We start from the raw sequence: 26,587 nt of genomic DNA, 5'->3' as shown, positions 1-26,587 counted from the left end.
GTCCCCTGGTGACCCTGTGTGGTCCCGGGTGACCCCGAGTGTCCCCTGGTGACTCCGGGTGGCCCCGGTGACCCCGAGTGTCCCTTGGTGACCCCGGGTGGCCCCGAGTGTCCCCTGGTGACCCCGGGTGGCCCGGGTGACCCCGAGTGTCCCCTGGTGACTCCGGGTGGCCCCGGTGACCCCGAGTGTCCCTTGGTGACCCCGGGTGACCCCGAGTGTCCCCTGGTGACCCCGGGTGGCCCCGCTGACCCCGAGTGTCCGGCAGATCGAGGAGATCGAGCGGGAGATCATCAAGCAGGAGGAGAACGTGGACCCCGACTACTGGGAGAAGCTGCTGCGGCACCACTACGAGCAGCAGCAGGAGGACCTGGCCCGCAACCTGGGCAAGGGCAAGCGCGTGCGCAAGCAGGTCAACTACAACGACGCCGCCCAGGAGGACCAAGGTGGGCACTGGGAGGGACTGGGAGGGACTGGGATGGCACTGGGATGGACTGGGATGGAGCCTGGGCAAGGGCAAGTGCGTGCACAAGCAGGGCAACTACAACGACGCCGCCCAGGAGGACCAAGGTGGGCACTGGGATGGCACTGGGAGGGACTGGGAGGGACTGGGAGGGACTGGGACAGACTGGGATGGCACTGGGAGGGACTGGGATGGCACTGGGATGGACTGGGAGGGACTGGGATACACTGGGACAGACTGGGATGGCACTGGGACAGACTGGGATGGAGCCTGGGCAAGGGCAAGTGCGTGCACAAGCAGGGCAACTACAACGACGCCGCCCAGGAGGACCAAGGTGGGCACTGGGATGGACTGGGAGGGACTGGGATGGCACTGGGATGGACAGGGACTGGGAGGGACTGGGATGGCACTGGGATGGACTGGGATGGCACTGGGATGGACTGGGATGGAGCCTGGGCAAGGGCAAGCGCGTGCGCAAGCAGGGCAACTACAACGACGCCGCCCAGGAGGACCAAGGTGGGCACTGGGATGGCACTGGGAGGGACTGGGATGGACTGGGAGGGACTGGGACAGACTGGGATGGCACTGGGAGGGACTGGGATGGACTGGGAGGGACTGGGATACACTGGGACAGACTGGGATGGAGCCTGGGCAAGGGCAAGCGCGTGCACAAGCAGGTCAACTACAACGACGCCGCCCAGGAGGACCAAGGTGGGCACTGGGGGCACTGGGATGGCACTGGGAGGGACTGGGAGGGGCTGGGATGGCACTGGGAAGGGCTGGGATGGCACTGGCACACGCTGGGTGGCACCATGTCCCCAACGCTGCCGTGTCCCCCAGACAACCAGTCCGAGTACTCGGTGGGCTCCGAGGAGGAGGACGAGGACTTCGACGAGCGGCCCGAGGGTGAGGGGCCCGGGGGGCCGGGGTGGCACCAGGGTGTCCCCAGGGGGTCAGGGTGTCCCTAAGTGGGGTCAGGGTGTCCCCAGGGGGTCAGGGTGTCCCCAGAGTGTCCCCGGGGGGGGGCAGGGTGTCCCCAGGGTGTCCCTAGGGGGGGTCAAGGTGTCCCCAGAGTGTCCCCAGGGAGGTCAGGGTGTCCCTAAGTGGGGTCAGGGTGTCCCCAAGGGGGGTCAGGGTGTCCCTGGGGGATCAGAGTGTCCCCAGGGGGGGTCAGGGTGTCCCCAAGGGGGGTCAAGGTGTCCCTGAGGGGGGTCAAGGTGTCCCTGGTGGGGGTCAGGATGTCCCCAGGGGGGTTAGGATGTCCCCAAGGTGGGTCAGGGTGTCCCTGGTGGGGGTCAGGGTATCCCCAGTGTGTCCCCAAGGAGGGGTCAGGGTGTCCATGGTGGGGGTCAGGGTGTCCCCAGTGTGTCCCCAGGGGGGGTCAGGATGTCCCCAGTGGGGTCAGGGTGTCCCTGGAGGTGGTCAGGGTGTCCCCGGGGGGGGCAGGGTGTCCCTGGGGGGTCAAGGTGTCCCCAAGGGGGGTGCTGACCCCTCCCCTCCCCCAGGCCGGCGCCAGTCCAAGCGGCAGCTGCGGAACGAGAAGGACAAACCCCTCCCCCCACTGCTGGCCCGGGTGGGCGGCAACATCGAGGTGAGGGGACATGGGAACACCTGGGGGGCTTGGGGACACCTGGGGGGCTTGGGGACACCTGGGGTCTTGGGGACACTCCCGGGGGGCTTGGCGACACCTGGGGTCTTGGGGACACTCCCAGGGGGTTTGGGGACACCTTGGGGCCACCTGGGTCACCTCCAGGTGGGGTCAGGGGGTGCTCGGACACCTGAGTGACCCCTCAGCACCTGGGTCCCCAAATCAGAGGGTCTGGGGTCACCTGGAGCCACTGTCCCCCTGTCTGGGGACAAGGCACGGGGGTCTCCGGACAGCCAGTGTCCCCAGTGTCCCCAGTGTCCCTGATGTTCCGGATGTCCCCTGTGTCCCCCTGAGCCCCCGATATCCCCGGTGTCCCCAATGTCCCCAATGTCCCCGATGTCCCCAATGTCCCCGATGTCCCCAATGTCCCCGATGTGTCCCCAGGTGCTGGGGTTCAACACGAGGCAGCGCAAGGCCTTCCTGAACGCCGTCATGCGCTGGGGGATGCCCCCCCAGGACGCCTTCACGTCGCAGTGGCTCGTGCGGGACCTGCGGGGCAAAACCGAGAAGGAGTTCAAGTAGGTGACACCGGGGACACCGGGGACACTGGGGACACCAGGGACAGCTGGGGACACCAGGGACACCAGGGACACCGGGGACACCGGGGACAGCTGGGGACACCGGGGACACCAGGGACACCGGGGACACCGGGGACAGCTGGGGACACCGGGGACAGCTGGGAGGGGTGCTGGCACTGGGGAGGGGCGGTGGTGTCAGGGACAGGCGGTGGTGTCAGGGACAGGTGGTGGCATTGGGGACAAGCAGTGTCACTGGGGACAAGCGGTGGCATCAGGGGCAGGTGGTGGCATTGGGGACAAGCAGTGGCATTGGGGACAGGTGGTGTCAGGGACAGGTGGTGGCATCAGTGTCTAGCAGTGCCGCTGGGGACAAGGGGTGGCATCAGGGACAGGTGGTGGCACTGAGGACAAGCAGTGGCATCAGGGACAGGCAGTGGTGTCAGGGACAGGTGGTGGCAGGGTAGTGAGGTGTCCATGTGTCACCATGTCCCTATTGTCCCCGTGTCCCCTCATCTCCCTGTGTGTCCGTGTGCCCTCCACTGTCCCCCGATGTCCCCCGATGCCCCCGTGCCACGTGATGAGCCCTTACTCAGCCGAGCGCCGTCACTGTCGGTGTTCCTGGGGACCGGACGAGGCCGTGTCCCCCTCAGCCCGACACAAAGCCACCCCCGATGTCCCTGTGTCCCCTCGGGGGGCCGGGTGTGGCGCAGGGGACGCCAGAGCGGTGGCACGTCCCTGCTGTGACCGGCACAGCCCCACGGGTGCCGTGACGAGGGCACGGGCTGATGGTGCGGGGACAGGGGGGACAGGGGGGACACTGGGGGCATTGGGGACACCGGGGACATCAGGGACACTGGGGACATCAGGGACACTGGGGACATCAGGGACATTGGGGACACTGGGGACACTGGGGACTTTCTCCCTGGGGACACCAGGAGATGGGGACAGTGGAGATCTTGGGGACAAAGTCCTTGGAGATGGGGACACTGGGGACAAGGACAGTGATGAGGACAGTGGGGACACTGGACAATGGGGACAGTGGTGAGGACAGAGAGCAGAGCTGGGGACCCTGGGGACAGGATCCATGGGGACAGTGACCCCGGGGCAGGGCGTGCAGGTGCAGGGGACAGTGGCACAGGCAGTGTCAGTGGCACAGGGGCGGTGGCACAGGGACAGTGTCAGTAGCACGGGTGGTGGCACAGGCGGTGGCACAATGTTGGTGGCACAGGCAGGGTGGTGGCACAGGCGGTGGCACAGGGACAGTGTCAGTGGCACAGGGGTGGTGGCATGGGCAGTGTCAGTAGCACGGGTGGTGGCACAGGGGCAGTGGCACAGGCAGTGTTGGTGACACAGGGGCGGTGGCACAGGCAGTGTCAGTGGCATGGGGGTGGTGGCACAGGCGGTGGCACGGGGGCGGTGGCACTGGGGCGGTGGCACGGGCAGGGTGGTGACACAGGCAGTGTTGGTGACACAGGGGTGGTGGCACAGGCTGGGTGTCAGTGGCACGGGGACAGTGTCAGTGGCACAGGTGGTGTCAGTGACACAGGGGCGGTGGCATGGGCAGTGGCACGGGGGCGGTGGCAGGGTGCTGGTGGCACGGCGGTGGCCCTGAGCGCTGTCCCCAGGGCCTACGTGTCCCTGTTCATGCGCCACCTGTGCGAGCCGGGCGCCGACGGCTCCGAGACGTTCGCGGACGGCGTCCCCCGCGAGGGGCTGTCCCGGCAGCAGGTGCTCACCCGCATCGGCGTCATGTCCCTCGTCAAGAAAAAGGTACCTGGGCACGCCGGGGACACCGGGGACAGCCTGGGGACACCTGGGGACATCCCCAGGACACCTGGGGACACCTGGGGACAGCCTGGGGACATCCCCAGGACAGCCTGGGGACAGCCTGGGGACAGCCTGGGGATGGGCTGGGGACAGCCCAGGGACAGGCTGAACACCTGGGGACAGGCTGGGGACAGGCTGGGGACATCCCCAGGACAGCGTGGGGACAGCCCAGGGACACCTGGGGACCCAGGAGACACCTGGGGACAGCCTGGGAACAGCCTGGGGACAGCCTGGGGTCATCCCCAGGACAGCCTGGGGACAGCCCAGGGACACCTGGGGACCCTGGGGACACCTGGGGGGACAGGCTGAACACCTGGGGACAGGCTGGGGACAGCCCGGGGACATCCCCAGGACACCTGGGGACAGCCCAGGGACACCTGGGGACGCAGGGAACACCTGGGGACATCCCCAGGACACCTGGGGACAGCTTGGGGACAGGCTGAACACCTGGGGTCACCTGGGGACAGGCTGGGGATGGCCTGGGGACAGCCCAGGGACAGGCTGAACACCTGAGGACAGCCTTGAACACCTGGGGACATCCCTGGGGACATCCCTGGGGACACCTGGTAGGGCTGGGGACAGGCTGAACACCTGGGGATCCCTGGGGACATCCCCAGGACACCTGGGGACTCACCTGGAGACAGCCCTGGGACAGGTTGAACACCTGGGGACAGCCCTGAACACCTGGGGACACCTGGGGACATCCCTGGGGACAGCCTGGGGACAGGCTGAACACCTGGGGACAGCCCTGGGGCAGGTTTTGTGGGTTTTTGGGGGTTTTGAGGTTGGTTTTTAGGGTTTTTGGCGTCCCCTGACCCCATTGTGCCCCCCAGGTGGTCCCTGCCCGAGCTGGCCCTGGGGATGTTTTAGGGTCCCTTGGGGGGGTTTTGGGGTGGATTTTCGGGGTTTTTGGGGTGGATTTTCGGGGTTTTTGGGGTGGATTTTCAGGATTTTTGGGGTGGGTTTTTGGGGTTTTTGGGGTCCCCTGACCCCCCCATCGTGCCCCCCCAGGTGCAAGAGTTCGAGCACATCAACGGGCGCTGGTCCCTGCCTGAGCTGGCCCTGGGGATGTTTTAGGGTCCTTTGGGCGGGTTTTAGGGTTTTGGGGATCAGTTTTTGGGGGTTTTGGAGTGGGTTTTTGGGGTCCCCTGACCCCCCCCATCATGCCCCCCCAGGTGCAGGAGTTCGAGCACATCAACGGGCGCTGGTCCCTGCCCGAGCTGGCCCCCGAGCCCAGCGCCGACTCCAAGCGCTCGTCCCGCGCCTCCTCCCCCGCCAAGACCGGCCCCCCCAGCCCCGAGCAGAGCGGCCCCCCCAGCCCCGCGCCCCCCACGCCCGGTACCGCACACCTGGGGACACGGCGGGGACATGGCTGGGGACACGGGGACATGGGGACAGGGATGGGGACATGGGGACACGGCTGGGGACATGGGGACAGGGATGGGGACATGGCTGGGGACATGGGGACAGGGATGGGGACATGGGGACACGGCTGGGGACATGGGGACAGGGATGGGGACATGGCTGGGGACATGGGGACAGGGATGGGGACATGGGGACACGGCTGGGGACATGGGGACAGGGATGGGGACATGGCTGGGGACATGGGGACAGGGATGGGGACACAGGGACATGGGGACAGGGATGGGGACATGGCTGGGGACACGGCTGGGGACACGGGGACACGGGGGGGACATGGGGACAGGGATGGGGGCATTGGGACAGGGCTGGGGACATGGGGACAGGGAGGGGGACATGGCTGGGGGCATGGGGACACGGCTGGGGACATGGGGACAGGGAGGAGGACACTGCTGGGGACATGGGGACAGGGAGGAGGACACTGCTGGGGACAGGGATGGGGACTTGGGGACATGGCTGGGCTGGGGACATGGGGACAGGGATGGGAACATGGCTGGGGACACGGCGGGGACACGGCTGGGGACATGGGGACAGGGATGGGGACATGGCTGGGGAGACAGGGACAGGGAGGGGGATATGGCTGGGGACATGGCTGGGGAGACAGGGACAGGGAGGGGGACATGGCTGGGGACATGGGGACACAGCTGGGGACGTGATTAGGGGCATGGGGATACGGCTGGGGACACGGGGACACGGGGGGGACATGGGGACAGGGATGGGGGCATTGGGACAGGGCTGGGGACATGGGGACAGGGAGGGGGACATGGCTGGGGGCATGGGGACACGGCTGGGGACATGGGGACAGGGAGGGGACACAGCTGGGGACATGATGACAGGGATGGGGACACGGCTGGGGACACGGCTGGGGACAGGATGGGGACGATGTCCTGATGTCCCCTGTCCCCAGCCACGCCGGCGCCCAGCGAGCGCGGGGACGGGCCGGGGCCACCCCCGGACAGGGACGAGGGTGACACCAGGGACGAGAAGGAACCCAAAGGCCCCGAGAAGATGGAGACAGATGTGAGTGACACAGCTGTCCCCAGCCCTGTCCCTGTCCCCACCCTGTCCCTGTCCCTGTCCCCGCCCTCCTGTCCTTGTCCCCATCCCCATCCCTGTCCCCACCCTGTCCCTGTCCCCATCTCTGTCCCTGTCCCCTCCCCTCGCTGTCCCCGTGTCCCCTGGCTGTCCCCGTGTCCCCTCGCTGTCCCCCATGTCCCCATGTCCCCTGGCTGTCCCCACGCTGTCCCGTGTCCCCACGCTGTCCCCGTGTCCCCTGGCTGTCCCTGTGTCCCCACGCTGTCCCCTTGCTGTCCCCGCTGTCCCCGTGTCCCCACACTGTCCCCGCTGTCCCGTGTCCCCTGGCTGTCCCCGCTGTCCCCGTGTCCCTACGCTGTCCTCGCTGTCCCCTGGCTGTCCCCGTGTCCCCACGCTGTCCCCGTGTCCCCTCGCTGTCCCCGTGTCCCCTTGCTGTCCCCGCTGTCCCCGTGTCCCCTGGCTGTCACTCCCGAGGGGCGGTGTCCCCGTGGGGACAGGGCGGGTGACAGCCCCGGTGTCCCCAGCCCCCTGTCCCCGAGGTGCCACCATCGCCGGGCGAGGGCAGCGAGGCCGAGGGGCCCCGCAAGGGGGACGAGGAGGAGGGGCCCGGCCACAGGGACCCCGAGGCCGAGGGGACCCCGGCCCGCGAGGAGCGGCCAGGTGAGAGCCCGGGGAGCCCCAAACCCCAAAACCCCCAAATCCTGGGAACCCGAAAAACCGAAAATCCAGGGAACCCCAAATCCCAGAAACCCCAAATCCCCAAACCCAAAATCCTGGGAACCCAAAAACCCCAAAATCCCCAAATCCTGGGAACCCCAAAACCCCAAATCCCCAAATCCCAGAAACCCCAAATCCCAGAAACACCAAAACCCCACACCCCAAAACCCCAAATCCCTGAAAAACACGAAATCCCAAAACCCCAAATCCCTGAAAAACCCAAAATCCCAAATCCCAAAAACCCAAAGCCCCAAACCCCAAACCCCAAATCCCAAAAACTCCAAATCCTGGGACCCCCAAATCCCAGAAACCCCAAACCCCAGAAACCCCAAACCCCCAAAACCCAGAAACCCCAAATCCCAAACCCCAAATCCCAAACCCAAAACCCCAAAACCCCCCCAACCCCAAAAGCCCCAAACCTCAAACCCCCAAATCCCAAAAACCCCACATCCTGGGAACCCCAAAACCCCAAACCCCAAAAACCCCAAACCCCAAATCGCAAAACCCCAAATCCCAGGAACCCCAAATCCCCAAATCCCAGAAACCCCAAATCCCCAAAACCCCAAACCCCAACCCCAAAGACCCCAAATCCCAAAAACCCCAAAATCCCAACCCCCAACCCCAAATCCTGGGAACCCCAAAACCCCAAAAACCCCAAACCCAAAATCCCAAATTCCAAACCCCAAAAACCCCAAATCCTGGGAACCCCAAACCCCAAAACCCCAAACCCCAAATCCCCCTCCCGCAGGCGCGGAGGCCGAGAAGGCGCCGGGGCTGGACAAGGGGGACGAGAAGGCCCCGGAGGAGGAGCCCAAGGAGCCCAAGGGGGACCCCGACCCAAAAAGAGGTGCGGGGGGCGGGGCTTGGGCACGGGGGGCGGGGCTTGGGCACGGGGGGCGTGGTCTGATGAAAATGGGCGGGGTTTAAAGGGTGTGTCCTAACCCAGACTGGGCACAGCTCACCAGAAAGGGGTGTGGCCTAACAGAGTGGGCGTGGCTTGACAGAAAGGGGTGTGGCCTAATCCAGACCACGTGGTGCTTATTTGAAGGGGCGTGGCCTAACAGGAGTGGGTGGTGCTTATTTGAAGGGGCGTGGTCTAACAGGAGTGGGCGGTGCTTATTTGAAGGGGCGTGGCCTAACAGGAGTGGGTGGTGCTTATTTGAAGGGGCGTGGTCTAACAGGAGTGGGTGGTGCTTATTTGAAGGGGCGTGGTCTAACAGGAGTGGGTGGTGCTTAATGGAGGGGCGTGGCCTAACGTAGAGAGGGCGGGGCTTAGCCCATCCCTGTCTCGTTTATTGTCGGGGCTGGGGGTGTTTTGGGGGGCCCAAGGGGGGGTCAGGTGTGTCCCCAACCCTCCCAAATGAGACCCTGACCCCCCAAAAGTGTCCCTGACCCCCCAATCCATCCCTGACCCCCCAACCCATCCCTGACCCCCCAAACCTGTCCCTGACCCCCCAGACCTGTCCCTGACCCACAAACCCACCCCTGAGCCCCAAACCCGTCCTTGACCCCCCAAATGTCCCCCTGACCCCCCAAACCTGTCCCTGACCCCCCCCAAATAAGATCCTGACCCCCCCAGACAAGTCTCTGTACCCCCCAAATAAGATCCTGACCCCCCAAATGCCCCCTGTTCCCCCAAATCCCCCCCTGACCCCCCAAACCCATCCCTGACGTCCCAAACCCATCCTTGACCCCCCAAATCCGTCCCTGACTCCCCAAACCTCCTCTGACCCCCAAACACGTCCCTGACCCCCCCAAATTTATCCCTGACCCCCCGAAATCCCTCCCTGTCCCCCCAAATGCCCCTCTGACCCCCCAAACCTGTCCCTGACCCCCCCAAACCTGTCTCTGACCCCCCCAAACCCCCCCCGACCCCCCAAATGTCCCCTAAATCCCCCCCAAACCCCCCTGACCCCATCCCTGTCCCCCCCAGACAAGTCCCTGTACCCCCCAAATCCCCCCCTGACCCCCAAACCCCCCTGACCCCGCCGTGTCCCCCCAGAGGAGGCCAAGGCCGAGCGGGAGCCCCGGGCGGAGCCGCGGCCGAACGGGCGCCGCGAGGAGAGAGCCGAGAAACCGCGGTTCATGTTCAACATCGCCGACGGCGGCTTCACCGGTGAGCGCGGGGACACCGGGACACGGGGACACTGGGGACATGGGGACACTGGGGACAGCCAGGGGACAGGCAGGGGACACTGGGGACAGGCAGGGGACACGGGACAGGCAGGGGACACTGGGGACACTGGGGACAGCCAGGGGACACTGGGGACAGGCAGGGGACACTGGGGACAGGCAGGGGACACGGGGACACTGGGGACAGCCAGGGGACACTGGGGACAGGCAGGGGACACGGGGACACTGGGGACAGGCAGGGGACACTGGGGACACTGGGGACAGCCAGGGGACAGCCAGGGGACACTGGGGGCACTGGGGACAGTGGGGACATGCGGACACCAGGGACAGCCAGGGGACACTGGGGACACGGGGCCAGCCCGTGACCCACTGTCCCCCCCCCAGAGCTGCACACGCTGTGGCAGAACGAGGAGCGCGCCGCCATCTCCTCGGGGAAGCTCAACGAGATCTGGCACCGGCGCCACGACTACTGGCTGCTGGCCGGCATCGTCCTGTATCCTTGGCACCGGGCGTCCCCGGCGTGGGGACGGTGACAGTGACACTGTGGGGACAGTGACACCGTGGGGACAGTGACAGCACAGTGACAGTGACAGCACAGTGAGGGTGGCACTGGTGACACTGGTGACACTGGTGCCTGGCTGCTGGCCGGCATCGTCCTGTATCCTTGGCACCGGGCGTCCCCGGCGTGGGGACGGTGACAGTGACACCACAGTGAGGGTGACAGCACAGTGACAGTGACAGTGACAGCACAGTGACAGTGACAGCACAGTGAGGGTGACACCACGGTGAGGGTGACAGCACAGTGAGGGTGGCACTGGTGACACTGGTGCCTGGCTGCTGGCCGGCATCGTCCTGTATCCTTGGCACTGGGTGTCCCTGGGTCAGGGACAGTGACACCGTGGTGAGGGTGACAGCACAGTGAGGGTGACAAAGTGAGAGTGGCATCCATTCTTGGTGTGCTGTATGTGGGGGACATTGGTGACATGGTGACAGAGTGACAGTATGGCACAGTGACAGGGCGGCAGAGTGGCAGAGTGACACGGTGACAGGTGACAGTGACACGGTGACAGGTGACAGTGACACGGTGACACGGTGACAGGTGACAGTGACACAGTGACACGGTGACACGGTGACAGTGACACAGTGACAGGTGACGGTGACAGGTGACACAGGTGACATGGTGACACGGTGACACGGTGACAGTGACACGGTGACAGGTGACAGTGACACGGTGACAGGGTGACACAGTGACACGGTGACACAGTGACAGTGACACAGTGACACGGTGACAAGTGGCCTCCTTAGCGCGCAGCCACGGCTCCGTGTGCTGTGTGTGGGGATGTTTGGGACATGGTGACACGGTGACAGGTGACAGTGACACAGAGACACGGTGACAGGGTGACACGGTGACAGGTGACAGTGACACGGTGACACGGTGACACGGTGACACGGTGACAAGTGGCCTCCTTAGCGCGCAGCCACGGCTACGCGCGCTGGACCGACATCCAGAACGACGGCGCCTTCGGGGTCATCAACGAACCCTTCAAGGGCGAGGCCTCCAAGGGCAACTTCCTGGAGATGAAGAACAAGTTCCTGGCGCGCCGCTTCAAGGTCAGCCCGCGGCACCGCCTGGCACCGCCTGGCATGGGGTGACAGCAAGGGTGGCACGGGGATGGCACAGGGGTGACAGCAAGGGTGGCACCGGAGTGACAGGGTGGCACCAGGGTGGCATGGGGGTGACAGCAAGGGTGGCACGGGGTGGCACTGGGAGTGACAGCGAGGGTGGCACTGGGGTGACAGTGAGGGTGGCACCAGGGTGGCATGGGGGTGGCAGTGAGGGTGGCACTGGGGTGGCAGTGAGGGTGGCACTGGGGTGGAACAGGGGTGACAGCGAGGGTTGCACTGGGGTGACAGTGAGGGTGACAGGGTGGCACTGGGGTGACAGTGAGGGTGACAGGGTGGCACTGGGGTGGCAGTGAGGGTGGCACGGGGGTGATGCCAGGGCCTAACCCTCCAGCTGTTGGGTCTCCCCCCACCCCTGAACCCCCCACCCGTGAGTCTCCCCCCACCCCGGACCCCCCAACCCCGGACCCCCCATCTGTGAGTCTCTCCCCCAGCCCTGAACCCCCCACCCGTGGGTCTCCCCACCCATGGGTCTCCCCACCCGTGGGTCTCCCCACCCGTGTGTCTCCCCACCCGTGGGTCTCCCCACCCGTGGGTCTCCCCACCCATGGGTCTCCCCACCCGTGGGTCCCCCCACCCGTGGGTCTCCCGCTGCCCCGCTGACGCCGCGTCCCCCCGCAGCTGCTGGAGCAGGCGCTGGTGATCGAGGAGCAGCTGCGCCGCGCCGCCTACCTGAACATGACGCAGGACCCCAGCCACCCCGCCATGGCCCTGAACACGCGCTTCGCCGAGGTCGAGTGCCTGGCCGAGAGCCACCAGCACTTGTCCAAGGAGTCGCTGGCGGGCAACAAGCCGGCCAACGCCGTGCTGCACAAGGGTAAGCGGCGGCAGGGCCGGCGCGCCCGGCGCGGGCGCCCCGTGTAGCGCCCGCCTCGCTCGGCTCTGTACGGCTCCATTAAAGAGGGGTTTGACCAACGCCGCCTCCCGCTGTCTCCTTGCTCTGCGCGCGCCGCGGGGCGGGGCCGCGTGAGGGGGCGGGGCCGCGTGAGGGGGCGGGGCTGCCGCGGGGGGCGGGGCCGCTGCGCGAGGGGGCGGGGCCGCGGGGAGGGGCGGGAAGGGCAAACTCGAAGTAAGATAGGAGGAAAGTCGGAGTAAGGTTGGAGTAAGGTAGGAGTAAAGTCGGAGTAAAGTTGGAGGAAAGTTGGAGTAAGGTAGGAATAAAGTCGGAGTAAAGTCAGAGGAAAGTAGGAGTAAAGTAGGAGTAAAGTCTGAGTAAGGTAGGAGGAAAGTCGGAGTAAAGTTGGAGGAAAGTTGGAGTAAGGTAGGAATAAAGTCGGAGTAAAGTCAGAGGAAAGTAGGAGTAAAGTAGGAGTAAAGTCTGAGTAAGGTAGGAGGAAAGTCGGAGTAAAGTTGGAGGAAAGTTGGAGTAAGGTAGGAATAAAGTCGGAGTAAAGTCAGAGGAAAGTAGGAGTAAAGTCTGAGTAAGGTAGGAGGAAAGTCGGAGTAAAGTTGTAGTACAGTTGGAGTAAAGTCAGAGTAAGGTAGGAGGAAAGTCAGAGTGAAGTTTGGGTAAAGTTGGAGTAAGGTAGGAGGAAAGTAGGAGTAAGGTAGGAATGAAGTTGGAGTAAATTCAGAGTAAAGTAGTAGTACAGTAGTAGTAAAGTTGGAGGAAAGTCGGAGTAAAGTAAGAGTGAAGTTGGAGTAAAGTAGGAATAAAGTCAAACTAAAGTTGGAGGAAAGTTGGAGTAAGGTAGGAGGAAAGTCGGAGTAAAGTCGTAGTAAAGTTGGAGTGAAGTTGGAGTAAAGTCCAAGTAACATCGTAGTGAAGTTGGAGTAAAGTAATGGTAAAGTCAGAGTAAAGTTGGAGAAAGGTTGGGGTACAGTAATAGTAAAGTCATGGTGAAGTTGGAGTAAAGTCCAAGTCAAGTCACACTAAAGGTGGAGTAAAGTTTGAGTAAAGTCAGAGTAAAATGTCAGAGTAAAGTCAGAGTAAAGTCAGAGTAAAGTAGTAGTAAAGTTGCAGTAAGGTCGGGGTAAAGTCCAAGTAAAGTCCTGGTGAAGTTGGAGTAAGGTCAGAGTAAAGTTGGAGTATAGTCATAGTAAAGTCCAAGTAAAGTTGGAGTAAGGTCAGAGTAAATTCAGCATAAAGGCAGCCTAAAGTCTGAGGTAATTTGGACTAAAGTCCAAGTAAAGTCCGTGTAAAGGTGGAGTAAAGGCCGAGTAAATTCGGAGTAACATCCGCATAAAGGCGGCGTAAACTGGGAGTAAATTCAGAGTAAAGTCCAAGTAAAGTCTGCGTAAAGGCGGAATAGAGTCTGACTGAATTCGGACTAAAGTCAGCGTAAAGGCGGAGTAAAGTCCAAGTAAAGGCTGAGTAAATTCAGAGTAAAGTGTGAGTAAATTCAGTGTAAAGTCAGCGTAAAGGCGGAGTAAATTCCGTGTAAATTGGAAGTAAAGTCCAAGTAAAGTCGGTGTAAAGGTGGAGTAAAGTATGAGTAAAGTCAGAGTAAACAACGAGTAAAGTCAGCATAAAGGTGGAGTAAAGTCTGAGTAAAGTCCGAGTGAAGTCAGAGTAAGCTCGGAGTAGCGTCGGTGCAGGGCGGGAGGCGCGAGGCGGGGCCGTGGCTGAGGCTCTGCGGAGTAGCTGCGGTGTAAGGCTGGAGTAGGTCCCGCTGCCGTCCTGTGTGTAACTCTGGAGTAGTTTACGCCTTGATTCCTCCTCCCTCCTCCCTCGGGGGTGTTTTGGTGGAGTATCCCCGGAGTATCCCCCGAGTATCCCTGGAGTATCCCCGCGGTGCATGCTGGGAGTAAGGCTGGAGTAAGGCTGGAGTAGCGCCGGTGTTTGCATGGCCTCAGCACCCCGGTGTAAGCCCGGAGTATCCCTGGAGTATTCCCGGAGTATCCCCAGTGTAAGCCCGGAGTATCCCCAGTGTAAGCCTGGAGTATCCCCAGTGTAAGCCCGGAGTATCCCCGGTGTAAGCCCGGAGTATCCCCGGTGTAACTAATGAGTAAAGCCTGGAGGACTCTGGGGGGATGGGCTGAGTAAACCCGGAGTATCCCTGGTGTATTTAATGGCAGGAGTATCCCCGGAGTAACTCCAGAGCAGAGCTGGAGTCACATCCGGCGTGTCCGAGGAGTATCCACGGAGTAGCCCTGGAGTAACCATGGAGTAGACATGGAGTATCCACGGAGTAGCTCTGTGCATGCAGGCCTGCAGTAGGGCAGGAGTAACCCTGGAGTATCTCTGGGGTAGCAAATGAGTATCCCCCGAGCATTAAGAGTAACCCTGGAGTAACCCCGGAGTATCTCCAGAGTACCTCGAGGAGATACTCAGAGTGAGCAGCACAGCTGGGGATCTCTGCTGTGGGCGAGGCCCACCCTGAGTAAATCGGGAGTAAAGCTTGAGTAAGGCAGGAATGCACCCAGAATTAGGAATAAACCCAGAGCAACCCTGGAGTATCCCCAGAGTAACTCCGGAGCACCCCCGAGTGCCCCCAGCCCACTCACACCCCTCCCCCACGCGTGCCCCACAGCACTGTCTCACCCTGTGCGCGGACAGTGAGTAGGCAGTGAGTAACCTGTGAGTATCCTGTGAGTAGCAGGCACTGACAGCACTGTGTCTCTCTGTGGGCAGTGAGTAAGCAATGAGTAACCTGTGAGTATCCTGTGAGTACCCTGTGAGCAGCAGGCACTGACCGCACTGTCACTTCCCGCGGGCAGTGAGCAGTGAGTATCCAGTGAGTAAGCAGTGAGCAGGCAGTGAGTAGGCAGTGAGTAACCTGTGAGTAGCGGGCTGACAGGCGCTCTCTCCCCACGGGCAGTGAGTAAGCAGTGATTTAGCATTGAGTAAGCAGTGAGCAGGCAGTGAGTAACCCATGAGCAGGCAGTGAGTACCCAGTGAGCAGCGGTCTGACGGCGCTCTCTCCCTGTGCGCGGGCAGTGAGTAGGCAGTGAGTAACCTGTGAGTAAGCAGTGAGTAAGCAGTGAGTAAGCAGTGAGCAGCGGGCTGACGGGCACTCTCTCTCCCTGTGCGCGGGCAGTGAGCAGTGAGTTAGCAGTGAGTAACCTGTGAGTAAGCAGTGAGTAAGCAGTGAGTAGCGGTCTGACAGCGCTCTCTCCCTGTGCGCGGGCAGTGAGCAGTGAGTAGGCAGTGAGCAGGCAGTGAGTATCCTGTGAGTAACCTGTGAGCAGCGGTCTGACGGGCACTCTCCCTGTGCGCGGGAAGTGAGCAGGCAGTGAGTATCCTATGAGTAACCTGTGAGTAGCAGTCTGACGGCACTGTCTCTCCCTGTGTGTGGGCAGTGAGCAGTGAGTTAGCAGTGAGTAAGCAGTGAGTAACCTGTGAGTAAGCAGTGAGCAGCGGTCTGACGGCGCTCTCTCCCTGTGCGCGGGCAGTGAGCAGGCAGTGAGTATCCTATGAGTAACCTGTGAGCAGCAGTCTGACGGCGCTCTCTCCCTGTGCGCGGGCAGTGAGCAGTGAGTTAGCAGTGAGTAAGCAGTGAGTAACCTGTGAGTAACCTGTGAGTAGCCTGTGAGTAAGCAGTGAGTAAGCAGTGAGCAGCGGTCTGACGGCGCTCTCTCCCTGTGCGCGGGCAGTGAGCAGGCAGTGAGTATCCTGTGAGTAACCTGTGAGCAGCGGTCTGACGGCGCTCTCTCCCTGTGCGCGGGCAGTGAGCAGTGAGTTAGCAGTGAGTAAGCAGTGAGTAACCTGTGAGTAACCTGTGAGTAGCCTGTGAGTAAGCAGTGAGTAAGCAGTGAGCAGCGGTCTGACGGCGCTCTCTCCCTGTGCGCGGGCAGTGAGCAGGCAGTGAGTATCCTATGAGTAACCTGTGAGCAGCAGTCTGACGGCGCTCTCTCCCTGTGCGCGGGCAGTGAGTAAGCAGTGAGTAAGCAGTGAGTAACCTGTGAGTAGCAGTCTGACGGCGCTCTCTCCCTGTGCGCGGGCAGTGAGTAAGCAGTGAGTAACCTGTGAGTAACCTGTGAGTAGCAGTCTGACGGCGCTCTCTCCCTGTGCGCGGGCAGTGAGTAAGCAGTGAGTAACCTGTGAGTAGCAGTCTGACGGCGCTCTCTCCCTGTGCGCGGGCAGTGAGTAAGCAGTGAGTAACCTGTGAGTAACCTGTGAGTAGCAGTCTGACGGCGCTCTCTCCCTGTGCGCGGGCAGTGAGTAACCTGTGAGTAACCTGTGAGTAGCAGTCTGACGGCGCTCTCTCCCTGTGCGCGGGCAGTGAGTAAGCAGTGAGTAACCTGTGAGTAACCTGTGAGCAGCGGTCTGACGGCGCTCTCTCCCTGTGCGCGGGCAGTGAGCAGTGAGTTAGCAGTGAGTAGGCAGTGAGTAACCTGTGAGTAAGCAGTGAGTAAGCAGTGAGTAACCTGTGAGTAGCGGTCTGACGGCGCTCTCTCCCTGTGCGCGGGCAGTGCTGAACCAGCTGGAGGAGCTGCTGAGCGACATGAAGGCGGACGTGACGCGCCTGCCGGCCACGCTGTCCCGCATCCCGCCCATCGCCGCGCGCCTGCAGATGTCCGAGCGCAGCATCCTGAGCCGCCTGGCCAGCAAGGGCACCGAGAGCCACCCTCCTCCTGTGAGTGACACCCCTGTCATTGTCACCCTGTCATTGTCACCCTGACACCCTGTCACACTGCCACCCTGCCCTGGGGACATCGGCATTGTCACACTGCCACCCTGCCCCTGCCATCCTGAGCCGCCTGGCCAGCAAGGGCACCGAGAGCCACCCTCCTCCCGTGAGTGACACCCCTGTCATTGTCACCCTGTCATTGTCACCCTGTCATTGTCACCCTGTCACACTGCCACACTGCCACTATGTCACCCTGACACCCTGCCCTGCCACCCTCCCGGTCACACTGGGCGGTGACAACGGGGAGGTGACAATGGGGAGGTGACAATGGAGGTGACAATGGGGAGGTGACAGTGGGGGGTGACCCTGGAGGTGACACTGGGAGGTGACACTGGGGGGTGACACTGGGGGGGTGACACTGGGGGGTGACACTGGGGGGTGACAGTGGGGGGTGACAGTGGGTGGTGGCCCCACGAGGTGACACTGGGGGGTGACAGTGGGGAGGTGACAATGGGGAGGTGACAATGGGGGGTGACACTGGGGGGTGACACTGGGGGGTGACACTGGGAGGTGACACTGGGGGGTGACACTGGGGGGTGACACTGGGGGGTGACACTGGAGGTGACACTGGGTGGTGGCCCCACGAGGTGACGCGGGGTCCCCGTGCTGTCCCCAGAGCTTCCCGCCCGGGCCCTACGCCACCCCCCCGAGCTTCGGGGGCTCCTTCGGGACCCCCCCGGGCGGGGCCCTCCCCCACCCCGGGGGCGCCAACTACAGCCAGATGCCCCCGGGCTCCTTCATCGCCGGTGAGGGAAACGGGGCAAAAACGGGGAGAAACGGGAAAAAACGGGGGAAAATGGGGGAAAAACGGGGCAAAAACGGGGAAAATGGGGCAAAAACGGGGAAAAACGGGGGAAACGGGGAAAATGGGGCAAATGGGGGGGAAATGGGGGGAAATGGGGGAAAAACGGGGAGAAATGGGGCAAAAACGGGGGGAAGGTGAGGGGGGAAATGGGCTTTGGGGCGAAAAAATGGGGAAAAACGGGGGGAAATGGGGAAAAAATGGGGGGGAAATGAGGAAAAAGGGGGGGAAATGGGGAAAAATGGGGGGAAACAGGAGTAATGGGGGAAATGGGGGAAAAATAAGGAAAAAACGGGGAAAATGGAGGGGAAAAGGGGGGAAATGGGGAATACTGGGGGGAGAAATGGGGAAAAAATGGGGGGGAAATGGGGAGAAATGGGGCAAAAACAGGGAAAATGGGGAAAAATGGGGGGAATGGGGGAAAAACAGGGGAAATGGGGGAAAACGGGTTAAAATGGGGGAAATGGGGCAAAAACGGGGGAAATGGGGAATACTGGGGGGAGAAATGGGGAAAAATGGGGGGAAAATGGGGAAAAATGGGAAAAAATGGGGGAAAAATGGGGGGAAATGGGAAAAAATGGGGAAAAACTGGGGAAAATGGGGGGAAATGGGGGAAATGGGGAATAATGGGGGGAAATGGGGGAAAACGGGAAAAAATGCGGGAAATGGGGCAAAATGGGGCAAAAACAGGGCAAAAAGGGGGGAAAACGGGCAAAACCAGGGGGGAAATGGGAAAAAAGGGGGAAAATGGGGCAAAACCGGGGGGAAATGGGGGGAGAACTGGGGTGAAAATGAGGGGAAACGGGGAAAATGGGGGGAAATGGGGAAGGAATGGGGAGAAATGGGGGAAAATGGGGGAAAATAGGGAAAAAGGGGGAAAAATGTGGGGAAATGGGGGGGCACATGAGGGGGAAAATGGGGGGAAAATGGGGGGAAATGAGGGGGAAAATGGGGGGGAAATGTGGGGAAATGGGGGGCACATGAGGGGGAAAATGGGGGGAAAAGGGGAAAAAATGGGGAGGGGAAAATGGGGGGGAAATGGGGAATAATTGGGAAAAAAGGGGGGGAACGGGGGGGAAATGAGGAAAAAATTGGGGGAAAATAGGGGAAAACAGGGGGAATGGGGAAAAACTGGGGAAAAACGGGGGAAATGGGGGGAAAGGAGGGGAAAATGAAGAAAACTGGGGGGGGGAATGGGGGGGAAAACGGAGAAAAAGGGGAGGAAATGGGGGAAAAGGGGGGAAAACGGGTAAGTCATTTGGGGAGGGGTCCCTGGGTGTCCCTGGTTGGGTGGGGGTCCCCGGGGGTCCCCGGGGGGTCTTTCAGGCCCCCCCTTTCCCCTCCCCCAGCCTCGAACGGCCCCGCGGTGCTGCTGAAGCGGGGGTGGGGGTGGGGAGGCTCCCTGGGGGCTCCCATGGGTGGGGTTTTTTTGGGGGCGGTTCCCACGGGTGGGTGGGGGTCCCCGGGGGTCCCCGGGGGTCTCTCACCCCCCGTGTCCCCTCCCCCAGCCTCGAACGGCCCCGCGGTGCTGGTGAAGCGCGAGGCCGAGGCGCTGGAGCGGAAGGAGCCGCGGGGGGGGGGAGGTGATTTGCATCGACGACTGAGGGGGCGGGGCCTGCCGGGGCCCCTCCCCCTCCCTCCCCTCCCCTCCCCCCCCATCCCCCGGCGGGGGGAGGGGCGGGCGAGGCGCGCGCAGTTCTATAAATAGCCGCGGTGGGGGAGGGGCGGGGGGCGCTGCCGGCCCCTCCCCCCCCCCGTGCTGAGGCGCGGAATAAACCCGGCTGAGACCCCGCCCCCCGCCTGGCCACGCCCCCTGCGCCGGGGGGAGGGGCGAACGGGAGGGGGCGTGGTTAGTGCGGGGTGGGCGTGGTTAATGCGGGGTGGGCGTGGCTAGCGTGGGGTGGGCGTGGTTAGTGTGGGATGGGCGTGGTTTGTGTGGGATGGGCGTTATGGGCGTGGTTAAAATCGGGGTGGGTGTGGCTACTAAAGGAGTGGGCGTGGCAAACTGGGTGGGCGTGGCTGCTGCGGGGTGGGCGTGGCCACCACGGGAGTGGTCCTGGCTGCCAGAAGAATGGGCGTGGCTACTGTTAAGGCAGACGTGGCCAGCATGGGGTGGGTGTGGCTACCGCGAGGGTGGGCGTGGCTACCCTGAATATGGGCGTGGCTACCGTCAGAATGGGCGTGACCGCCTCGGGATGGGCGTGGCTACCATCGGGGTGGGCGTGGTCCCCGTGGCAGTGGTCACGTGGGGCTGGTGGCCACCGGGAGCTGGCTATTGGCCGCTGGTGGGGTGGGCGTGGCTACCGCGGGTGGGCGTGGCCACTATGGCAGTGGCCACCTGTGGGCCTGTGGTCATCATGGCGGCAGGGGCCGCCCGGAGCCCGGGGGGAGGGGAATTCCCATTTTTTAAAGCCCTTTTGGGCCGTTTTGCCCAAATTTCGGCGTTTTGGGAGCGCGGGGGCGGGGCTGGAGGACTGAGGGACGATAGAGACGCGCCCTGGAGGACTGAGCGTCACTTCCGGGGGTGCGGAAGAACCATCGAGAGAAACGCTGGAGGACTGAGCGGAACTTCCGGTTTCACGGCGGAAACCATAGAGATGAGCGCTGGAGGACTGAGCGTCACTTCCGGCCCGCCCAACCACCGAGTTCACCCCCCTTTAACCACGTGATCATGGAGCTGGCCACGATTGGCGAGCGAGAAAAGCCCCGAACCAATGAGGAGGCGGGGCGGGCACTGAGGGCAGGTCACGTGACCGGAAGAGGAAGCGGGCGAGCGTCGCTATGGTGAGAACTGGGATGGGGAACTGGGAGAGACTGGGAGGGACTGGGGGGGACTGGGGGGGATTGGGGGGGACTGGGAGGGAACTGGAGGGGACTGGGAGGGACTGGGGGGACCCTCTGGGTGTCACTGGCGCTTACTGGGATGACCCCGGCCCATACTGGTCCGTACTGGTCCATACCGGTCTATACTGGTTTATACTGGTCCATACTGGTCCATACTGGTCCGTACCGGTTTATACTGGTTTATTACTGGTCCATACTGGTCCATACTGGTCCGTACTGGTCCATACCGGTCTATACTGGTCCATACCAGTCTGTACCGGTCTATACTGGTTTATACTGGTCCATACCAGTCCATACTGGTTTATTACTGGTCCATACCGGTCCGTACTGGTTTATTACTGGTCCATACTGGTTTATACTGGTTTACACTGGTCTGTACCGGTCTATACTGGTTTACACTGGTCCGTACCGGTCCGTACTGGTTTACACTGGTCCATACTGGTTTACACTGGTCCATACTGGTTTATTACCGGTCCATACTGGTTTACACTGGTCCGTACCGGTCCATACTGGTTTACACCGGTCCATACTGGTTTACACTGGTCCATACTGGTTTATTACCGGTCCATACTGGTTTACACTGGTCCGTACCGGTCCGTACTGGTTTATTACCAGTCCATACTGGTTTACACTGGTCCGTACCGGTCCGTACTGGTTTATTACCAGTCCATACTGGTTTACACTGGTCCGTACCGGTCCATACTGGTTTACACCGGTCCATACTGGTCCATACTGGTCCATACTGGTTTACACTGGTCCATACCGGTCCATACTGGTTTACACTGGTTTACACTGGTCCGTACCGGTCCGTACCGGTCTGTACCGGTCCATACTGGTTTACACTGGTCCATACTGGTTTACACTGGTTTACACTGGTCCGTACCGGTCCGTACTGGTTTATTACCAGTCCATACTGGTTTACACTGGTTTACACTGGTCCGTACCGGTCCATACCAGTCCATACTGGTTTACACTGGTCCGTACCGGTCCATACCAGTCCATACTGGTTTACACTGGTCCGTACCGGTCCATACCAGTCCATACTGGTTTACACTGGTCCGTACCGGTCCCTTTAGGCGGCGGCGCTGGCGCAGGGCCTGGAGCGCGTGCCGGCGCAGGCCGGGTACCTCGTCATCAGCGACGGCGCCGTGCTGGCCGTGAGGGGGAGGGGCCACAGAAATGGGGGAGGGGCACGGGGTGGGGGAGGGGCACGGGGTGGGGGAGGGGGACCCGAAATATGGGGGAGGGGTCACAGAAATGGGGGAGGGGTCCCTGGAAATGGGGGGAGGGGCGAGCAGAAAATTGGGGGAGGGTTCACTAAAAACAGGGAGGGAGATGGGGGAGGGGGCTCAAAAAATGGGGGGAGGGGAGCCCAGAAATGGGGGAGGGGCCATGCGAAATGGGGGAGGGGCCACGGGAAATGGGGAGGGACCATGAAAATGGGGGAGGGGTCACAGAAATTGGGGGCGGGGCCAAGAAAATGGGGGGAGGGGCGCCCAAATATGGGGTCACAAAAATTGGGGGAGGGGCGAGCAGAAAATTGGGGGAGGGGAACCCAGAAATGGGGGAGGGGGATGCAGAAATTGGGGGAGGGGCATCCGAAATTAGGGGGAGGGGTCCCTGAAAATGGGGGCAGGGGCACCCAAAATATGGGGGAAAAAATGAGGGAGGGGTCTCTGGTCTCTTTTCCCCTGGACTCCCCCAGTTTTGGGGATTTTTTTTCCCTTGGGCTCCCCCAATTTTTTTGGGATTTTCCCCCGAGATTTCCTGGATTTTGGGGATCCCAAACTGGGAATTCGGGGACTATTTGGGGGTTCCCAGCTCCTTTTTGGGGCGATTTTTTCAATTTTTTGGTATTTTTTCCCCCTGGGTTCCCCCAATTTTTGGGATTTTTTCCCCCTTGGCTCCCTGAATTTTTGGGATTTTCCCCCTCCGCCCTCCCCGATTTTTCTGGGATTTTCCCCCGAGAATTCCCAAATTTTGGGGATCCCAAACCGGGGTTTTGCCTCCGCAGTCCTCGGGGGACCTGGAGAACGACGAGCGCACGGCGGCCGTGCTGCAGGGCCTGGTGGCCACGGCCCTGGGGCTGCGCCTGCCCCGCGGCCACGAGCCGCCCTTCCGCCGCCTCTCGGGTGAGCCCAAGCGGCCCCAGGTGTCCCCAGGTGTCCCCAAGTGTCCCCAGGTGTCCCCAAGTGGCCCCAAAATGGCCCCAAAGTGGCGCTAAATGGCACCAAAACAGCCTCAAAACAGCTCCAAATGGCCCCAAAGTGTCCCTAAATGGCCCTAAAGTGTCCCCAAGTGTCCCCAGGTGTCCCCAAGTGGCACCAAATGTCCCTAAAAGGCCCTAAAGTGGCGCTAAGTGGCCCAAAAATGGCCTCAAAGTGTCCCCAAATGGCCCCTAAGTGGCCCAAAATGGCACCAAAATGGCCCCAAAGGGCACCAAAATGGCCCCAAACAGCCTCAAAATGGCCCCAAAGTGTCCCCAAAATGGCCCTAAGTGGCCCCAAAGTGGTACTAAGTGGCCCAAAATGTCCCCAAATGGCCCCAAAGTGGCACTAAGTGGTCTCAAAGTGTCCCCAAGTGGCCCCAAAGTGGCCCTAAATGGCCCCAAAGTGGCCCTAAGTGGTCTCAAAGTGTCCCCAAGTGGCCCCAAAGTGGCCCTAAATGGCCCCAAAGTGGCACTAAGTGGCCTCAAAGTGTCCCCAAATGGCCCCAAAGTGGCACTAAGTGGCCCAAAATGGCACTAAATGGCCCCAAATGGCATCAAAATGGCCTCAAAGTGTCCCCAAGTGGCCCTAAATGGCCCCAAAGTGGCACTAAGTGGCCCAAAATGGCACCAAAATGGCCCCAAACAGCCTCAGAATGGCCCCAAAGTGTCCCCAAGTGTCCCCAAAATGGCCCTAAGTGGCACCAGAGTGGCACTAAGTGGTCCAAAATGGCACCAAATGGCCCAAAATGGCACCAAAACGGCCTCAAAACAGCTCCAAATGGCCCCAAAGTGTCCCCAAGTGGCCCTAAATGGCCCTAAAGTGGCACTAAGTGGCCCAAAATGGCACCAAATGGCCCCAAAGTGGCCCAAAATGGCCTCAAAATGGCACCAAAGTGGCACTAGGTGGTGCTAAGTGTCCCCACATGGCCCCAAAGTGTCCCCAAAGGTTCCCACTGGGGGTGGCCCTGTCCCCACTGTCCCCGTTGTCCCCAGTGGTGTCTGGCGAGCACTCCCTCCCTGTCACCGTCCCTGGGGACCCTGGGGTGGCTCTGGGGACACCCGGGGTGTCTCTGGGACCCTGGGAGTGGCTCTGGGGACCCTGGGGACCCTGTGGTGGCTCTGGGACCCTCGTGGTGGCACTGTCCCCGTTGTCCCCAGTGGTCTTTGGCGAGCACTCCCTCCCTGTCACTGTCCCTGATGACCCCAGGGGTGGCTCTGGGGACCCCAGGGGTGGATTTGGGGACCCCGGGGGTGGCTTTGGGGACACCGAGGGTGGCTTTGGGGACTCTGGGGACCCCGGGGGTGGCCCTGTCCCCACTGTCCCCGTTGTCCCCAGTGGTGTTCGGCGAGCACTCCCTCCCTGTCACCGTCCCTGATGGCCCTGGGGACCCTGGGGGTGGCACTGGGGACCCCGGGGTGGCTCTGGGGACACCGAGGGTGGCTTTGGGGACTCTGGGGACCCCGGGGTGGCTCTGGGGACACCGAGGGTGGATTTGGGGACACTTGGGGTGGCACTGGGGACACCGAGGGTGGCTTTGGGGACTCTGGGGACCCCGGGGTGGCCCTGTCCCCACTGTCCCCCTTGTCCCCAGTGGTGTCTGGCGAGCACTCCCTCCATGTCACCGTCCCTGATGGCCCTGGGGTGGCCCTGGGGACCCTGGGGGTGGCTCTGGGGACCCTGGGGTGGCTTTGGGGACACCGAGGGTGGCTCTGCAGACTCTGGGGACCCCGGGGTGGCCCTGTCCCCACTGTCCCCCTTGTCCCCAGTGGTGTTCGGCGAGCACTCCCTCCTCGTCACCGTCCCTGGGGACCCTGGGGGTGGCTCTGGGGACACCGAGGGTGGCTTTGGGGACCCTGGGGACCCCGGGGTGGCTCTGGGGACACCGAGGGTGGCACTGTCCCCGTTGTCCCCAGTGGTGTTCGGCGAGCACTCCCTCCTCGTCACCGTCTCGGGACAGAAGCTCTTCGTGGTCAAGCGCCACCACCACGTGCAGGAGCCGGTGGCCGTGTGAGGAATGTCCCCAGGCGTCCCCAGAGTGTCCCCAGAGGGGGTGGCGCCGCTCCCGGCCGCCTCCTGCTGTCCCCAAAGCGTCCCCAGGTCCCCCCCGTGGGGACAATAAACGGCGGCCGAGGGTGGCTCTGGTGCTCTGTGACCTCCTTGGGGACAGCCGGGTGGCATCCAGGCCACCCCATGTGACATCCATCTGACCCCCTGGGGACATCCGGGTGGCATCAAGTGGCATCCAGGTCACCCCTGGGGACATCCAGTGACATCCAGGCCACCCTTGGGGACATCCAGGACACCCCATGTGACATCCATGACCCCCTGGGGACATCCAGGATCCCTTGGGGACAGCCGGGTGGCATCAAGTGACATCCAGCTCACCCCTGGGGACATCCAGGTGACATCAGGTGACATCCAGGACACCCCGGGGGACATCCAGGTGGCATCCAGGCCACCCCTGGTGACATCCAGGACATCTTGGGGACATCCAGGTGGCACCAAGTGACATCCCGGCCACCCTTGGGGACATCTGGGTCACCCTTGGGGACATCCAGGTGACACCACATGACATCCAGGTGGCATCAAGTGACATCCAGGACCCCTTGGGGACATCCAGGCCACCCTTGGGGACATCTGGGTGGCATCAGGTGACATCCAGGCCACCCCAGGTGACATCCCGGCCCTCCAGGTGACAGCAGGTGACATCCAGGTCTCTTTATTGGCAATAAATAACAGGGACAGAGGTGCCACCCTTGTCCCCAACGTCCCCAACGCGGGGGTGGCACTGCGGGCCCCTCCCCCGCTCCGGCTCGGGGTCACTTCCCCGATGTCCCCAAATGTCCCCAAAACCCCCAGCGCAGGCACGGCTCCAGGCCGTGTCCCCAAGGTGTCCCCAAGGTCCCCTCCATGGCACGTGGCAGTGGCAGCGACCCCCCCCCCCATTGTCCCCAAAGTGTCCCCAAAGTGTCCCCAAGGCTCTGGGGGTGGCCCTGTCCCCTTGGTCCCTGTCCCTGACTGGGGACACCATGGGTGGCCCTGTCCCCATTGTCCCCAATGTCCCCAAGGTCCTGAAGGTGGCACTGGGGGTGGCCCTGTCCCCTTGGTCCCTGTCCCCAATGTCCCCAAGGTCCTGGAAGTGGCCCTGAGGCTCTGGGGACACTGGGGGTGGCCCTGTCCCCATTGTCCCCAATGTCCCAGAGCCATCCCTGCCACTCTGGCCATGTCCCCACAGAGTCCCCACGGTGTCCCCAAACTGTCCCCAGTGCCCCGGCACCATCCCCACTGTCCCAGTGCTGTCCCCAAGCTGTCCCCACACTGTTCCCAAACTGTCCCCACAGTGTCCTCAAGCTGTCCCCACTGTCCCCAATGTCCCAGCACTGTCCGTGCCAGCCCAGTGCCGTCCCAGTGGTGTCCCCAAGATGTCCCCAAGGTCCCAGCGCTGTCCCCACTGTCCCAGTGGTGTCCCCTCACTGTCCCCCCATTGTCCCTCACTGTCCCCCCATTGTCCCCACTGTCCCCTCACTGTCCCTCATTGTCCCCCCTCATTGTTCCCCCATTGTCCCCACACTGTCCCTCCACTGTCCCCTCAATGTCCCCTCGCTGTCCCCCAGTGTCCCCCCACTGTCCCCTCGATGTCCCCACACTGTCCCCCGCTGTCCCTCATTATCTCCTCTGTCCCCTCATTGTCCCCCTGTTGTCCCCCGCTATCCCCTCG

At 62.3% G+C, this 26,587-nt stretch overlaps 2 protein-coding genes across 2 annotated transcripts in view; both read left to right on the top strand.

Moving 5' to 3' along the window:
- The window catches only part of LOC135287331 (chromodomain-helicase-DNA-binding protein 3-like), a 61,766-nt gene extending 42,158 nt beyond the window's left edge, over positions 1–19,608 (top strand). The window contains 17 exon segments of the mRNA XM_064400672.1: positions 266–443; positions 1,301–1,366; positions 1,966–2,051; positions 2,493–2,626; positions 4,252–4,396; positions 5,629–5,791; positions 6,780–6,892; positions 7,432–7,567; positions 8,373–8,471; positions 9,627–9,740; positions 10,142–10,250; positions 11,236–11,368; positions 12,062–12,257; positions 16,796–16,959; positions 17,630–17,759; positions 19,324–19,388; positions 19,390–19,608. Coding sequence (XP_064256742.1) covers positions 266–443; positions 1,301–1,366; positions 1,966–2,051; positions 2,493–2,626; positions 4,252–4,396; positions 5,629–5,791; positions 6,780–6,892; positions 7,432–7,567; positions 8,373–8,471; positions 9,627–9,740; positions 10,142–10,250; positions 11,236–11,368; positions 12,062–12,257; positions 16,796–16,959; positions 17,630–17,759; positions 19,324–19,388; positions 19,390–19,419 — 2,061 coding nt within the window. The 3' untranslated portion in view covers positions 19,420–19,608.
- A 914-nt stretch (positions 19,609–20,522) lies between these two features.
- On the top strand, positions 20,523–25,004 carry LAMTOR4 (late endosomal/lysosomal adaptor, MAPK and MTOR activator 4). Its single transcript, XM_064400674.1, has 4 exons — positions 20,523–20,599; positions 21,736–21,816; positions 22,674–22,791; positions 24,783–25,004. Exons 1-4 carry the CDS (start codon positions 20,597–20,599, stop codon positions 24,878–24,880), a joined length of 300 nt encoding a protein of 99 aa, XP_064256744.1. The 5' UTR covers positions 20,523–20,596; the 3' UTR covers positions 24,881–25,004.
- The last annotated feature ends 1,583 nt before the right edge of the window (positions 25,005–26,587 follow it).

Source organism: Passer domesticus, chromosome 29 (genome assembly GCF_036417665.1).
Source record: "Passer domesticus isolate bPasDom1 chromosome 29, bPasDom1.hap1, whole genome shotgun sequence".
NCBI classification, from domain to species: domain Eukaryota; kingdom Metazoa; phylum Chordata; class Aves; order Passeriformes; family Passeridae; genus Passer; species Passer domesticus.
Note: the sequence above shows the minus strand (reverse complement) of the source record. Positions and strands in the feature narration are given on the sequence as shown.

Bases quoted from the DNA above. Each gene is read 5' to 3' on its own strand.
- LAMTOR4 (XM_064400674.1), top strand. The intron at 21,817-22,673 runs GTGAGGGGGAGG...TTGCCTCCGCAG, and splicing joins GCGACGGCGCCGTGCTGGCC to TCCTCGGGGGACCTGGAGAA. The intron at 22,792-24,782 runs GTGAGCCCAAGC...CGTTGTCCCCAG, and splicing joins GCCCTTCCGCCGCCTCTCGG to TGGTGTTCGGCGAGCACTCC.